The sequence below is a fragment of the Protomyctophum bolini genome (assembly GCF_963924005.1).
Source record: "Protomyctophum bolini genome assembly, chromosome: 15".
Taxonomy (NCBI): Eukaryota; Metazoa; Chordata; class Actinopteri; order Myctophiformes; family Myctophidae; genus Protomyctophum; species Protomyctophum bolini.
In genome coordinates this window covers 13,234,907-13,249,887 of record NC_137876.1, presented here as the reverse complement: position 1 = coordinate 13,249,887, position 14,981 = coordinate 13,234,907, and the positions used below count along the sequence as shown (strand labels likewise).

Below are 14,981 nucleotides of genomic sequence, written 5' to 3'. Positions count from 1 at the left end.
AATCAATTAATACCTTTAATGCAACCACTATATTAATGGTATTTTCTACAGTCCAAAAACCTGAACTAAAACAAACATTGAACTAAAAACAAACATTAAACGTGTATAGGAGCCCTCAAAAATCAGATTAGGTTCCACCACTGGACACAGGACACAGGACAGTCCGGTACTGTGTGTGTGGTCCATGTGAAATATTGATTGAGTGTTCTCATTAGAGTACAATTTTGTGTTATTTGTAGGCTACTTTACTTTACTTGAGTATTTCCAATTTCCAGTACTTTTACTTCTACTCAGTAAATATTGTACTTTCACTGCCCTACATTTATTTGAAAACTTTAGTTACTTTGTAGATTGTGATTATTATTACAAAACATACAGTAACCACTTCAGCGCTACATATATGCATTTCGGCCATTTGAAAATAGCCGATCTACAAGCTCACAATGCGTAGATCTACTATTTTCAAAAGGGTTTTATACATTTTTAAAACTTCTAAATTGCAGTATTGATACTTTTACATTTAGTAAAACAATTGAGTAGTTTTTCCACCACTGCCTGACTTCTAAACACTTTGATGCAGACAAAGAAATCAATATAGAATGTTTATTGTACATCGGTGGCTTTAGTCAAACATGGAGTGTTTACAGTGGACATGGAGTTCAAAGTACAGAACACAACTGAATAATCTGTATGACAGCAGTGTGTTTTTTTCCTTCCAAATACTTTGTGAACGTGTGAATATTACATGTGAAATGTAGCAGTCACATACTGTATGTAATTATATTGCATGTATTATAATGAATATCAGAACACGGTAATATCATGCCAGGTCATGGTTAATGTTGTCTTCATTAAAAGTGTAATTTATAACCAATAACATACCTTGATATGAATTTGCATATACAAATTAGTTCATTTATTTAAACATATTTCAGTGCATAAAGCCATGTGAGTGGTAAGATGATTAAGTATTCCGATTATTCTCTTGGGACAAAACGTCTAACACATAATCCCTCTATCAGTGAACAAAGCAAAGCATTTACAGTGAATTCCTGACCGCAAGTTTATACGGCAATTTGAGGTCATTGAAACTTATACAATCATCTAAATGACAATACATACTTAACATTTATTGTGAACTGTGGTTTTTGTCACCACATCACAGATATATATATATTTTATTGCTGCCTTAAAATATACTTCTGGAGCAAGCTTTGCATATTATACTTGGATTGCCTCGGCCATTTAGATTGAAATAGCAGATTCTTCTGCGACGGCACTTTCAGAGGCTGAAACTGCTCTGTTGATTCAGATATAATGCACATTCCTTCAGTTTCTCTATATAGCAGACTGAGTGGGTCCCACAGAGATACAGTGATTTAGTTCCAAAAATATCACAGCGATTTGTCAGAAGTGAAAAAGCTTATCCTTTGGATTGTTAAGTGACAATTTAAATATAATTCCAGAAGTAATAAAATAGCGTATTAAATAAAATAGTATGGTGCTATAAAGGCATAAATATTTGTTATGAGTACATACCAGTGGTGTAAAGTAACTATGTACATACATTTACTCAGGCACTGTACAATTTTGAGGTGCTTTTACTTCACTGGAGCATTTCCATTTTTCAATACTTTTACTTGTACTTTAGTCACTATAGATACCTTTTTAGATTTTTATTATTATTGCAAAACATACATTAACCACTCCAGCCCTCACAATGCGTCGCGTTGCATTATTTTCCATTTTTTGATACATTTCATACATTTGAAAACTACATTTTGATACCAATACTTTTGTACTTTTATGTTTTGAATTCTAGACTTTCTAGAGTACTTTTTCCACCACTGGTACATACCTAATAGTGCACTGTATTACTACTGTGTGAGTTCACAGTACAAGTCCATGGGCTTTTATCGGTGTATGAGTAATTCTCCTCTGGGTTTGACAGAAATCTTGTAGTCCAGAGGTTTCAGTGTTAATCCATAAGAGCAGTTTAAAGACAGTTCCTGATTGGGATTCTTTTCAACGCAACACTGGTGGACCAGAATAGCAAAGAACAGAAATATCTCCACTTTCGCGATCTGGTCGCCAATACAACGCCTCTTCCCCGCGGAGAAGATCATGACATTGCTGGTAAGGTCTTTGTCTATGGACCCGCTTTCGTCCAGGAAGCGCGAGGGGTCAAAAACGTGTGGGTCCTTCCACTTTAGAGGGTCATGGTTGACGGACCACTGGTTGATGAACACCACGGTGTCTTTGGGGATGTGGAGGCCCTCGATGGTGACGTCTGAGGTGGTGGAGTGGGGGATGGTGACGGGGACGAAGCTGGTGAAGCGCATGGTCTCGTAGATGAAGGCGTCCAGGTAGGCCAGGCTGCTTCTGTCTTCGATGCATGGCAGTCTGTCACGGCCCACCTCTGTGTCGATCAGCTCCTGAAGTTTGATTTGTATGTCGTGGTGTTTCGCCAGCAAAAGGAGTATCCACTGAAGGCAAGTAGAAACGGTGTCCATGCCCGCGCCGATTAAGTCGGCCATGGTTCCCTCCGTGTGGGCTTCGTTTAGGCCGATGTCACTGTCTGCGTTGTCCATCACCCCGATGAATGCATCGCTCATGTCACGGGTGACTTGCGGGTCAAAGGTCTCCCTGTGCTCCACCACCTTGCCCCGCACAAAGTCAAAGAACTCCTCATTGATGTCTTTGAAGTTGTTGAAGATGCTGCGCACCGGATTGGGGAATGACTGAAGCCAGGGCATGACGTCCACCAAGCTGCCGGCCCCCACGGTTTCCCCAAACTTGTCCAGCCTCTTCAACAGGGCTCTGAACTCAAGCTCATTGTGTGCATAGCGTTTTCCAAAGCACAAGGCGCAAATCACATTTGCAGCAGCTACTGTCAGCTCATGTGCTGGGTTGAAATACTGCCCTTCAGCGCTGAGTTGAAGGAAAACCTCAACTAGTTCATTGGCCTCAGCCACAACGTGCTGCTCAAAGGCTTTTTTGGTTTGACTGTTGGCAGACGAGAAGGCTCTGATGGTTGATTGAGCAATTTTCCTGTGGATCTTCCATTGGTTGCTATAATTGGTAAAGGTCATGCCGTTTCCACCTGAGACAGACTTGAAAGACACAAAGTCGGGTCTGCCTGCAAACTCTGTACTGTGCTGTACCAGAGCTTGGCGAATTGCCGTGTATCCATTAAGAACAACAATATCACTGCAGCCCAGTCGTATCTGATACACATTTCCATATTTCTTTGCCAATTTGGCAAAGCTGATATGAGGCATTTGGCCAAGCTGCATAGCATTGCCCACGACTGGCCAGGCGAAGGGTCCTGGCAGTCTTCTCTTGAGCCTGAGGTTCCTGACCCACAGACAGGCTTCCAGGCAGAAGAGGAAAACCAAGGAGGCGACCAGAGCAGGCTGGACCTGTCCACTCCACTCCCTGATGTTGCTACTGCCCTTCACACCAAACTCTGCGTCCAGCTGAGCCATTGCTGTGTTTCCCCCACTGCGTCCAATGCAAAGAAAATGTTAGTTGATTTTTACCAGGGCTGTTACAAAAGTCAGAATATTTCAAGTATCACTTCTGTACATAATGTTGAATATTTCTAAATACAAATATAAAAAAATGTAGTCCAATATTTTGTTCAAACATTAAACGTAAAAATCCAAGATAAGACTCTTCAGCACCCCTCATACGCTGTCTCACTCGCACGCAGGATGTCTTGATGATGAGGTGGAGCGGTGCGTCTTCAGTTGACCACTTCAGAGGAATGCAGATTTCAGCCTTAACACTCTCGCTTATAAGTATCTCCTTGGTGGGAGGGGTCAGCAACTCAGGTTTTTTATTATCTCTCTCCTCCCATTGTGACCACAGCTTATAGACCTCAGAGTCCCATTCAGGCCTCGTTCCAGTCCTGTGTCAGTTTGTAGAATGAGGGAGAGGGGGGAGTGCAGATAGCTAGTCCATATAGGTCTTGTTTACAAAGACAAAATTAAGGCTAAATAATAGGACAGAGAGATGACCCTTTTGACACCTTTAAATGGTACACACCCCCTCATGCCTATTGAGCACGTAGTGTATATGGACTCTGGCCCAGCAACTGTTTCTTAATACTGTACATTTAAATCAATATCGGGCTTGTTAAGATTTTCATATATAAACTTTCCTTAGTCATTATAAAACATGATTTGGTTATTTCCATCAAAGCTGATAACTATTAACATATAGAATCAGACGCTAAGATTTGACCCTAAAAGCTCTGCGTTCCAGATTAGAACACAAAAGTTATACAGTCAGCACTTTATTATGCTCTATAAAAGAATGTATTTATATTGTCGGCATAATTGCCTTTTAAACAAAGTAAATGAGATAATGCAGCTGTTTGGCTTGCGGCGGTATCAAGACACTTTTTGAAGAATAATTCAAATTGCCATACTTTGTGAATTAATTCCTCTGCTCGTGTGGTTGTTTGTGCAATGAAAAAATGACTTTCAAAGTGATATTCAGATACTATTTCAGCACTGTAGAACTGTGCATGCATCGCCTTCAATGATAATAATGCATGGCACGAACAGCCTGCGAACCAAAGTGTTGCCAAACGCAGTCCAGTTCAGACAGTTCAGATACTGTATCAGCCAGTTCTGACTATTGGGAAACTATGTGGGCCAGAGTTAAGATTGAGAAACCCGTTTTGCATCATAACCAGTGATGACCACACAGCTCTGTGGCTTGAGAGGGGTCATCAAATGTTACTGTATACTGTAGCTTCACACCAGAAGAAAGTGGTTAAAAGCTGCTTTTTGTACTTGACCACTCACAGTACTGTATGGTAATACGGTGATAGATTTTCAATATCTGTCTACAACAGCCTTCTTAATAATTTATGTGAAATCATTTTAATGACAGTCACATTGTGCTGTCAGACCTTAATCAATACTGCATTGATTTGAGCTGTGACCACCTCATGACATAATGTATTGTTTTGGGCGCACTCCAAATCACACATAAACAATGTGCAGCAAATGTTTAGAATGGTGTGATTGGTGTGGAAATACATGTCATTGGAATATAACCCAGAGACTCAGACAGACTCACAATTAAAACAGACGATTGACAGATATATATTTTTTAATCACTTTATTCATTTCAGATGTAGCTTATTTTCTCCAATCACATAGAGCAACCATCTTAAATTAACAACATACTCCATTATAAAGAATTCCCTCCCTAAGCAGTCGAGGCATACTGTATAGTTAGGGTTGTTGCTGGCACAAGTTCCTGAACACAAAAAGTATTTGATAGAAGTGAATTATATCCATGTAGCTTTGAGAGGAGTGTCGTGTAAACAAATTTGCCTTTTGAGTCTAGAGACTGAGAAAAGGATTATCTTGCACAGCCTTTGTGTGCTCTTTCTTATCTGCTAGTAAGATAGCGGCAGTGCTTCTACAGTAAAGCTGACCCTTAGATATAACACATTTTGTCATGTGTTCATGTTTTCTTTTTTTCATCAGCACAAGCACAAGTGTTGCGCTCTCCCAGACTCCAATGCAATCTCTCCTTCATCACATCTTTTTAGTCTTTCTAGGAGAGACTTCCTCTTCATTTTGTTCAGCGCCCCCTGTGCATCCTTCCAACAGTATATTCAATGTGTTCATATACATTGAGTACAGTAGATACTTGGATTAAAATTTATTTAAAACTATTGTCATACCTGAAATATATAGCTATAAAAATACTTTGTAATGCTTTACATGACAATGGCTAAATAACTTCTTATACCATTAGAGAAGAGAGCAACAACAAAAATAAGTCTTCAAGTGGCATAACATTCACACATGTTCACAAGCATTTCATATACTGTAGTGTGATATTAGTTTATATTGTCTTCTCAGGGATGTTGCTGTTCCCTGCACATATCATATATGTACATGCTGAATAATGGATGTAAAATATAAGCACGCAATTCAAAATGTAAAAAACAAACGACTCAAGTATATTTTGAGAACTTTCCCACAAGAGCTTTATATTCAAACTTCCAAAATGTATATTCATTTCCATCTACAACCAACCATACATGTTTGAAATAATTCTCAACCCTGCATCAACAACAATGCAAACATAATAGACTGTGTTTAGATATTCATTAAATATTAAATATGGAAAAAAGTTACAACAACAGCATTCAGTGCAAGTTTGATAATACTTACTGCTAAAACATCACTGATGAGAAAGGGTTATTGTCTTTGCTGGCCTTAAGTCACAGTATTGAGATTAGAGTGCTCACGCTGGGGAGACCAAGCCAAGCAGCTTGCCCCTGAGCTTGGCACGGATGCTGCTGTGAAAAGGCTTGAGTGTGAGCCCGTAGGTACAGTCAAGAGAGACGGGCTCAGAGGGGTTATTCTCGAGGCTGCACTGATGCAGCAGCAGCGCTGTGAATAAAAAGATCTCCACTTTCGCGATCTGGTCGCCAATACATCGTCTCTTCCCCGCGGAGAAGATCATGACGTTGCCAGTCAGGTCTTTGTCTATGGACCCGCTGTCATCGAGGAAGCGCGAGGGGTCAAACACTTGTGGGTCCTTCCACTTTAGAGGGTCATGGTTGACGGACCACTGGTTGATGAACACCACCGTGTCTTTGGGGATGTGGAGGCCCTCGATGGTGACGTCTGAGGTGGTGGAGTGGGGGATGGTGACGGGGACGAAGCTGGTGAAGCGCATGGTCTCGTAGATGAAGGCGTCCAGGTAGGCCAGGCTGCTTCTGTCTTCGATGCATGGCAGTCTGTCCCGGCCCACCACTTTGTCTATGAGGCCCTGCAGCCGGACTTGGATGTCTGTGTGTTTAACCAGGAGCAGTATAATCCAGTGCAGCGCTGTGGACGTTGTGTCTTGACCGGCCCCGATGAGGTCTGCGACCGTGCCCTCCACGTGCTCTTTTGTCAGTCCACTGTCCTTCCCGTGCTCAATCACGTTGATGATGGCGTCGCTCATGTCCCGGGTCACGGCGGGGTCAAAGGTCTCCCGGTGCTGCACCACTTTGCCTTTCACGAAGGCGAAGAATTCCTCATTGATGTGCTTGAAGTTCTCATAGACGCTGCGGACCGGATTGGGGAAGGACTGAAGCCAAGGCATGACGTCCACTAAGCTGCCGGCGCCTACCGTCTCCCCGAACTTGTGCACCCCTGTTAAAAGGGTCCTGAACTCCAGGTCATTGTGTTCGTATCGCTTCCCAAAGCACAGCGCGCACATCACGTTGGCAGCAGCTACTGTGAGTTCTGGAGAGGGGTTGAAATACCGTCCGTCTGTGCTCTTTCTCAGTAGTACCTGCACCAGCTCCATTGCCTCGGCTGTAACGTGCTGCTCGAAGACTCTCTTGGTCTGACTGTTCGCAGAGGAGAAGGCTCTGATGCTGGATTGAGCAACCCTCCTATGCATTTTCCACTGTTTACTGTAATTACCAAACGCCATGCTCCTGCCTCCGGAGACCATCTGGAAGGACACAAAGTTGGGTCTGCCCGCAAACTCGGCACTGTGCTGTATTAGCGCCTCCCGTATCGCCCTGTCACCATTGAGGACCACTATGTCATTGCAGCCCAGTCGTATCTGATACACGTTGCCGTATTTCTTTGCCAGCCGGGCAAAGGAGATGTGAGGCATTTGGCCGAGCTGCATGGCATTGCCCACGACTGGCCAGGCGAAGGGTCCCGGCAGTCTTCTCTTGAGCCGGATGTTCCTGACCCACAGACAGGCTTCCAGGCAGAAGAGGAACACGAAGGAGGCGACCAGAGCAGGCTGGACCTGTCCACTCCACTCTCTGATGATGCTGCTCCCCTGCACACCAAACTCAGTGTCCAGTGCCATTATGGAACACTAACAGATTGTCTGCACAGATTGTCCCTCAAAAAAGAAAGGAAAAAAATAGAAGAAAAACAAGATCAGCTAAACTATTCAGTGGCAAACTGTAAAAACTTTCAACAGTGGTTTTGGGTATCCATATAAAATAAGAACATTTCAAATGAGCACCTAGAATGCCTTGTTGTTGGCCATAATAATGATCATTGCAAAATAATTTATGAATGTAATAATTAAGCTTGGTGAATTAAGGCCAAGTTGTGTCCTTTTAAGTCAGTCTTTTCAGCTAGATTTAAGACTTTAGTGCCCGGTTTTGCTTCACTGCAGCGTCTTATATGTTTGCAGGAGGTGGGCAGGGCTCGGTGTAACTTTCATACTCCTCCCATTGTGGTAGCACTGCACTGGAGACCCCACTATATTATCTTTCTGCTGTCGGACTTTGTCGAGGCGCGCACTTAGTTGTGAGATAGACTCATTCATTCCGGCGCTCGTGAACGCGCGGCATGAACGACGCGCTGTCTGTCTGTCTGCACGCACGGAGGAAAGATTCAGAGATTCTGCATGGTGACACATTGATTCAGTAGGAAACTTGTCGAGGCAATTTGTAACCTCATTTGAAGACTGGCAATACTTGGACATTGCACAAGTAGCCTATAATCTTTTATATTTTTGTTGCGGTTTCTTTGTAGCTTTACAGAAGATTCCGTGGGAGCAGCTTTGACTAGAAAAGCTTTGTGAATATACGGTTGGTTCTAATTACAGATTTAGTTTATACGCGGTGACGTTGCGAAATCGGTTTTGCACATTTGACTTATATGTGTTTAACTGTAGGTCTACGGTAATATTATTTAGGCTACTTATGTTTGCAGCAGTAGAGCGATGACTTTGATCCGCGTAAATCTTGTTTTGGCACATCTGGAGATGCCATTTCTATATAAAACGCGGTGTTACAGACAAATACATTGTCTCCTTATGGTAAAAGTTACCCGCCGCCGCCACAATTAAAAACAAGTGTTCAGTTTCGTTAACAGTGAGCTAACGGATACACCTCGATTATTCTTAAATTCCCATGCGCATGGTGGATTTCCCTGCAGATGTCCCATTCTCAAACAAACGCTGCACGCTCTTAAAGTGTGTTTTTAAAAATACAATCCGCTTTATGTTTAATGTAGTATCGACTAATGTGTCCATTATCTCCCACTAGTCAGTGCATCATATCCGATGTTCAGTGTTCTTTTGTATTTTCGTTTACAGTGAATTTAAGTTAAGCGAAGTTGCGCACTTCGCTCCGAATGGAACCAAAGTTAATCTACCAAACCAAACATAATTTGTTTCAAATTAACATCGTTAAATTAGCAATAAAATATTATGGTGTAGGCTAACTGATGCATTGTAGGCCTACTTAAGTTTAATTTGATGGGGTGTTTGAGTTTAATAGACTATGGTGAAGCTGATAGCTGATAAAGCTTATAGCCTTTGAGTTGGCTAAGGAAGCAACCTCAATTTCGTGACTGTAATTTTACAATGTTTCAATTGAATCCAAATGATGTTAATTTCATAGCCTTAAATGAAAATATGTTTTCAGAAATAAAATCAATGTGCATGTGCATGTCCTCTACCATGTGCATTGCAGATGAGTTTCAGACCTGATTCTGAAAAGCCTACATTTTAATCAACACATAATTAATGGATCATAACTAATTAATTAATTTGACAAATGGTGAAAAGCTACACACTAGTTTACCATAAAGACCTGGCTACCAACACAGATATATATGGATCTATCTATCTATCTATCTATCTATCTATCTATCTATCTATCTATCTATCTATCTATCTATCTATCTATCTATCTATCTATCTATCTATCTATCTCAGGAAAAGTATCAAAGCAGCATTTCACATCATATTCTGTGAGTTTCCCACAGAATATTAATCAGTGTTGCAGAGAGAGAGAGGGGGGGGGGGGAGAGATACATTTGTACCTCTGGCATGGTCGACTTGAACCACGTTCTTGGCTCAGACCACAAAGCACAGTGTATTCCTTATGGAAATCACAGCTTCCCCCTTGATTCTATTAACCTTTTGATTTAAATGCCTTCATTTTAGTTCGTGAGGCGAAACGTTTTATCCTCCCCTGTGCCAAAGACAAAATGTGTGTGTCTTGTTCTCCCACCAACTGGGAGGTTTATTTTCGCAGGGAGGTAATGACCCTAATTGAAGGCTCTAAAACATTTCCGAAGTGAGGCATTAAGTTTAGAGGGACAGGGACGTCTCTAACACGCCAGCACAGTCACTCTTTATCAGGGTAAAGGCATGGAGGAATTTAACTATCTCTCTGCATCTCTCCACAGTAAAATCCTCAGTGCCAATTCAACTCAGACGGTGTCCAAATGGACCCGTTGGCACTCAGGATTGTATCGTGTGGTTGGTGCTGTGAAGATTACATCTGAATTACTTTTTCACTCGACATAAACAGTGTGGCTTATTTTTGGAGGAGATATGACTCCTGTATAATCTGGCCATTATCATATTTTCATATAGATAACTTCCCAGGAAGAAACTGTTTGAAATGTTGCTGGCACGCGACTTAGACGTGAGATGAACAAATTGTTGCTTAAATCATTTACACACGCAAACAGTGGAGCCATTTTTGTCTTTCACAAATAGTGTGGGCATTATTACAAGAAAAATAAATAAATAGAGCAGCCAGGAGGGAGAATAAATTGCTTGCTTATTCCAGGTCTGTCATTGTTCCAAGGTTTGAAATGCAAACCAGGTAAAATCGTGCAAAGTGCATGTCTCGTATGTCACAATCAGCAGTAAACATGCACCTGGTATCTGCAAGTTTAATCACTAAAGTATTGGGAACATGTGATCCAGTGTGCGGATATCCATCTCCTTTTTTTTAATCTGCGTGTTTCCCAACAATGTTATAGTTGAATCTAATTGCCTTTGTGACAGAGGAAGCTTCCACAGTCTCTAAGTAATACCTAAAACCTTTGACTTCCTTAAATATTTGGACAAAATGACCCAGTATTACCCCGCTCTTTGACAACCACCGGCATGAGAATCATGCCCACAGCAAAACTATATAGCACACAAAGGTTTGCATTTTGACAGACAAAACATCTGCCCAATTCTCACGTTAACCAATGCCCTGTTTTATACATATGATGGCGTGATGCAACACATTGTGAACTTATAGATTGTCTTTTTGCAACTTTTAAAAGTTTTTGATATATATTATTTTTTACATGCTCAAAATAGGGATGCCAGGTTGAAAGTGGTTCATGGTGAGGGGGTGACCCTGGAGGAGCTGCGAAAAGATGAAAAGTAACTTAGTACGTGCTCTCGTGTTCTGGAACACTAATGGGACTGAAACCTCCTTGTTTACAGATGTCTGGGAGTTTGGCTGGTTCACAGCACTGCCCGAGAACTGTTTGTCTTGAGAAAATGCATTGCGGACGAGCACGAAAACCCCTCCAGAACGATTCCTTGGTTAACCAGAGACATAGCAACGTCTTCGAAGACACTATACTTCTCTGGGGGATGACTTGTTTCTTTTCCCATTGCTTCCTAAAGTGTGTGTGTGTGTGTGTGGGGGGGGGGGGGGGTCCATGTTTGGGTGTGTAACGCTACACCCTGACCCCCCCCCCCCTCCCCCCCATTCCCTCACTCTGCTCCTCATGCACATGTGGCCACTCGCATCCCCATCACTTTAATTAGAGCCAGGTTTGTGGCTGGGGAGACGGGGATGGGGGGGTGGGGACGGGCCGGGGTTATGTGTGCGTTTTGCGTGTGGCTGCTGTGTTTGCCTGTGATTATCCCCTGTAACCTGGCTGTGAACGGTTGGCCCTGACCCTGCGCTGACTCTGGCTGAGGGGGTTGGGGTTGGGGGGGTAGGGGGTCTACGCTGCAGTATGTAATGTGCCGGCGGGTGGGCGCGCCGTGTGCAGACGGGGCCAATGGTGGACTGAGCCAGGCCTGCCTCTGGAGCTAATCATTGTTTACTAGTCTCATTTCCACTTCTCAGTGAGCTACTGTCACGCACAGCACCGAGAGGGAGGAAGGAAAGGGGGGATGGTGGTGGTGCTGGTGGTGGTGGTAGGGGGGGGGGGGGGGGGTGGCTCGGCCAGGAGAGGAAAGCCAGGGGTCCAACAGGCAGTTGGGGAACTGGTGGGACTTGGGGAGAAAAGGGGGAAGAGTAGAGGGGCAGTGCAGGAAAGTACATTAGGCTTTAGGGAGAATGGAGGGGAGACTAGATGATCGGGGGGGGGAAATGCAGTGGCCAAAAACAACTCAGACAAAACCAGTAAACACAAGCAACCAAAATGTCCCTCAGGGCCCAGCCGAAAGGGGTAACCACCACCGCGGACACTGCTAGCATGAGATGGATGGCCATGTTTGAAATGAATGCTTTTTGTTTTGGCTTGCGAGACCACAGCCTTAGGACACACTGACACTTGAAAAATTGCGTTTTCCTCGACAGCTGTTTTACAATTTGGGAATTCCACAAACTAGAGCAACTTATAAAGCATAAGGTCAAAGTAAGCGGAATGAACTTTAGTCGACCACATTTAAAGAGGAAAACTTAAAGCGGAAACAGGGTATGCTATAGCCAGGCACTGTTCAGTTCAGTCGGATGATGACGTAATATTGGCAGGTGGCTATAGAGACGGTGTGGCAGGAGTGTGGTGTCTTATCACACCATTTGGCTATTATATTTGAACTCACTCTGACAGACAAAACTGTATCATTTGAGCTACTGTATGTTTTTATTTATCGAACTACACTATGGATGGCCATGTATACAGGAGTTAGCTGTTTGATGAGACCATAAGGGTTTCTTAGCTCTACCTGCACATATTTGAGGAATATGTGCAATATATGCATATGGAAAGCAATAGAAATTAACACAGTAATCTGAGTATGCAGAATGTCCCGTTTCAAGTTTTCAAATGTATACAAATATTTTTGAAATAGCAGATCTACAAGCTCACAATGTGTCACAATGCTTGTAGATTGGCTCTTTCTAAGTGGTCAATGTATGTTTTGTAATAATAATCAAAATCAACAAAATAACTAATAATTAAAGTTGTCAAATAATTGTAGTGGAGTAAAAGTATAATATTTGCCTCAAATGCAGTAGTGCAGTAGAAGTTAAATTATTGAAAATTTAATATACTCAATTAAAGTAAAACAATGCAGTAGTTGAGTATATGTTACTTTCTACCACTCTCTAAATCCGAGAAACCCTCTCTATGAAAGAACACTGACTTAGGAATAAGACACGTTCAACATTCAGGCTTCAATTCCTTCCTCTTGTTCTTGCCAAAAGAAAAATGGCCAAGCACCCATGGCTTCATTCATCCTGAACTCGGTCTGACACGCGATCTAATTGGCTGTTCTAGACGTGAACACTGGAACCACTGGCGGCTCAGTCCAATCACAGATGGCGTTTGCTTAACCCGATATTACACGAGAGGTCGGTGACCTTTGCTTAACCCGACATTCAATCAATCAATCAAACTTTAGTTACATAGCAAAAGTCATACATCAGATGCAACTCCACATTATGCAAGAGGTCAGTCATTAACATCTCAGATATTATAGTTACAGTCATTCAGTTACATGATGACTATAGGATATATTTCACTATTCAAACTATTTGAAAGCCTGTTTCTACAAGAGCTGGCATGAATAGATGGTTTCTTGAAAGCTTTCTTGTATGGTTTAAGGTTTTAAGCCCTTCATGGTTACATTGAGACATGTTTTAAAACTATATTAAATTAAAGACTATTAATTCGATACGATTAGTTATTATTCATTGTTCTCAATATTTTACACTCACATTAATTAATTGTTTGTACTTCATGCTCTTGCACAGCATGTTTTATCTGGTTTGCCTCAGCTGAATTGCAGTTTTGTCCTGTTTTGGCTTATAAATGTTTATTTTAATTGATAAGGGGAGAAATTCAAGGAGAGAGTTCACTAAAATATTTTTAAGGAAGTCACTTGTTTGATACCTTTAGGCGTTACACAGATTACCAGATAGAAAACCAAAAATGACATCACTTACAGCGTCTGCGGTACTTTTACCACATGGACCCTATCATCCCTAGTCTGTGCGAAATATTCTTTTTCCAAAAATAGCCAATAAATAACCAATAGCCTACAACCCCTCAACGGAAGCATGTAGATCGGCTATTTTGGCTATTGACCTACAACAAACTATATAGGGCTTAAGTGGCTAATTGTGCCTCAATTCATACAGAGGGCGATGTTGCAGCTCATTTCTCATCTGCACGATCCCTACCTAAGGTAGAGCAATGGACAATGTAGAGCAGGGGTCTTCAACAGGCGTCCGGTACCCTCAGGGGGTCCTCAGAGTTAATACAGGGGGTCCGCCAAATCTTTCTGTGTTGGCATTTGTTTCTTTCTTTTTTCTTTCTTTTTTCCATCAACCACTTGAACCCTAGCATCCCTATTCTGAAGGGAATAATATCCAAAATAGCAGATCTACAAGCTCACAATGCCTCGCAGCAAAAGGCCTAAGTATTTAGGGTTTAAGTGGTTTAAGACAAGTCGTCTAAAATATACACATTAACATGAAGCCAACACAACGCTCCACAATGACAGTGCTGTCAAACAAGTCTATGAAGTCATCTATGAAATGCATGAAAAAGTTTAATCTTCAACACTATTCTATGCAGTATATGTAGTGGGGGTCCCTTCTTCATCTCTCTCTCAGATAGAGGATCCTTGTGCTGGAAATCGTTGAAAACCCCCCCCTCCACCTCCCCCTGATGTGTAGATCATTGCATTGTATGTGTAATATTTGGAGATCTGCGGTTCATCCCATCGAATTTCTGCGTGCCAGAGACAGGAACAGGGATGAGCTTGCGTGCCATGCCGGCCTAGCGTGCGCGGAGCTTGGTCGCTGAACCCCGGCTTCCCCAGGGAGCTGAAGGGGGTTGAGATTCTACCAAGAGATTACAATGAGGAGAGGGAAAAGGCACAGGCAGAAATGGCTTCCAGATGACCTCCGACTTTGTTAGCTCATCAAAACCTGGCCACATTGGTATATAGGGCACACATTTAATTATGCATTTCCCACCTTGTGTGCCTGA

The 14,981-nt window shown here is 42.3% G+C and overlaps 1 protein-coding gene across 1 annotated transcript; it reads right to left on the bottom strand.

Moving 5' to 3' along the window:
* Window positions 1-589: 589 nt before the first annotated feature.
* cyp1c1 (cytochrome P450, family 1, subfamily C, polypeptide 1) lies at window positions 590-8,169 on the bottom strand. Its single transcript, XM_080784222.1, has 2 exons — window positions 6,283-8,169; window positions 590-3,515 (listed from the first exon to the last, which is right to left on the bottom strand). The coding sequence occupies exons 1-2, from the start codon at window positions 7,855-7,857 to the stop codon at window positions 1,914-1,916; spliced, it is 3,177 nt and encodes a 1,058-aa protein (XP_080640348.1). The 5' UTR covers window positions 7,858-8,169; the 3' UTR covers window positions 590-1,913.
* Between the last annotated feature and the right edge of the window lie 6,812 nt (window positions 8,170-14,981).

What these genes read in the sequence shown, in the direction of transcription:
- cyp1c1 (XM_080784222.1), bottom strand. Translation starts at nt 7,857, where the DNA reads ATGGCACTGGACACTGAGTTTGGTGTGCAGGGGAGCAGCATCATCAGA. An exon ending in TTGGCTTGGTCTCCCCAGCG is followed by an intron (nt 3,516 to 6,282) that starts TGAGCACTCTAA and finishes CATTTTCTTTGC; the next exon opens with ATTGGACGCAGTGGGGGAAA.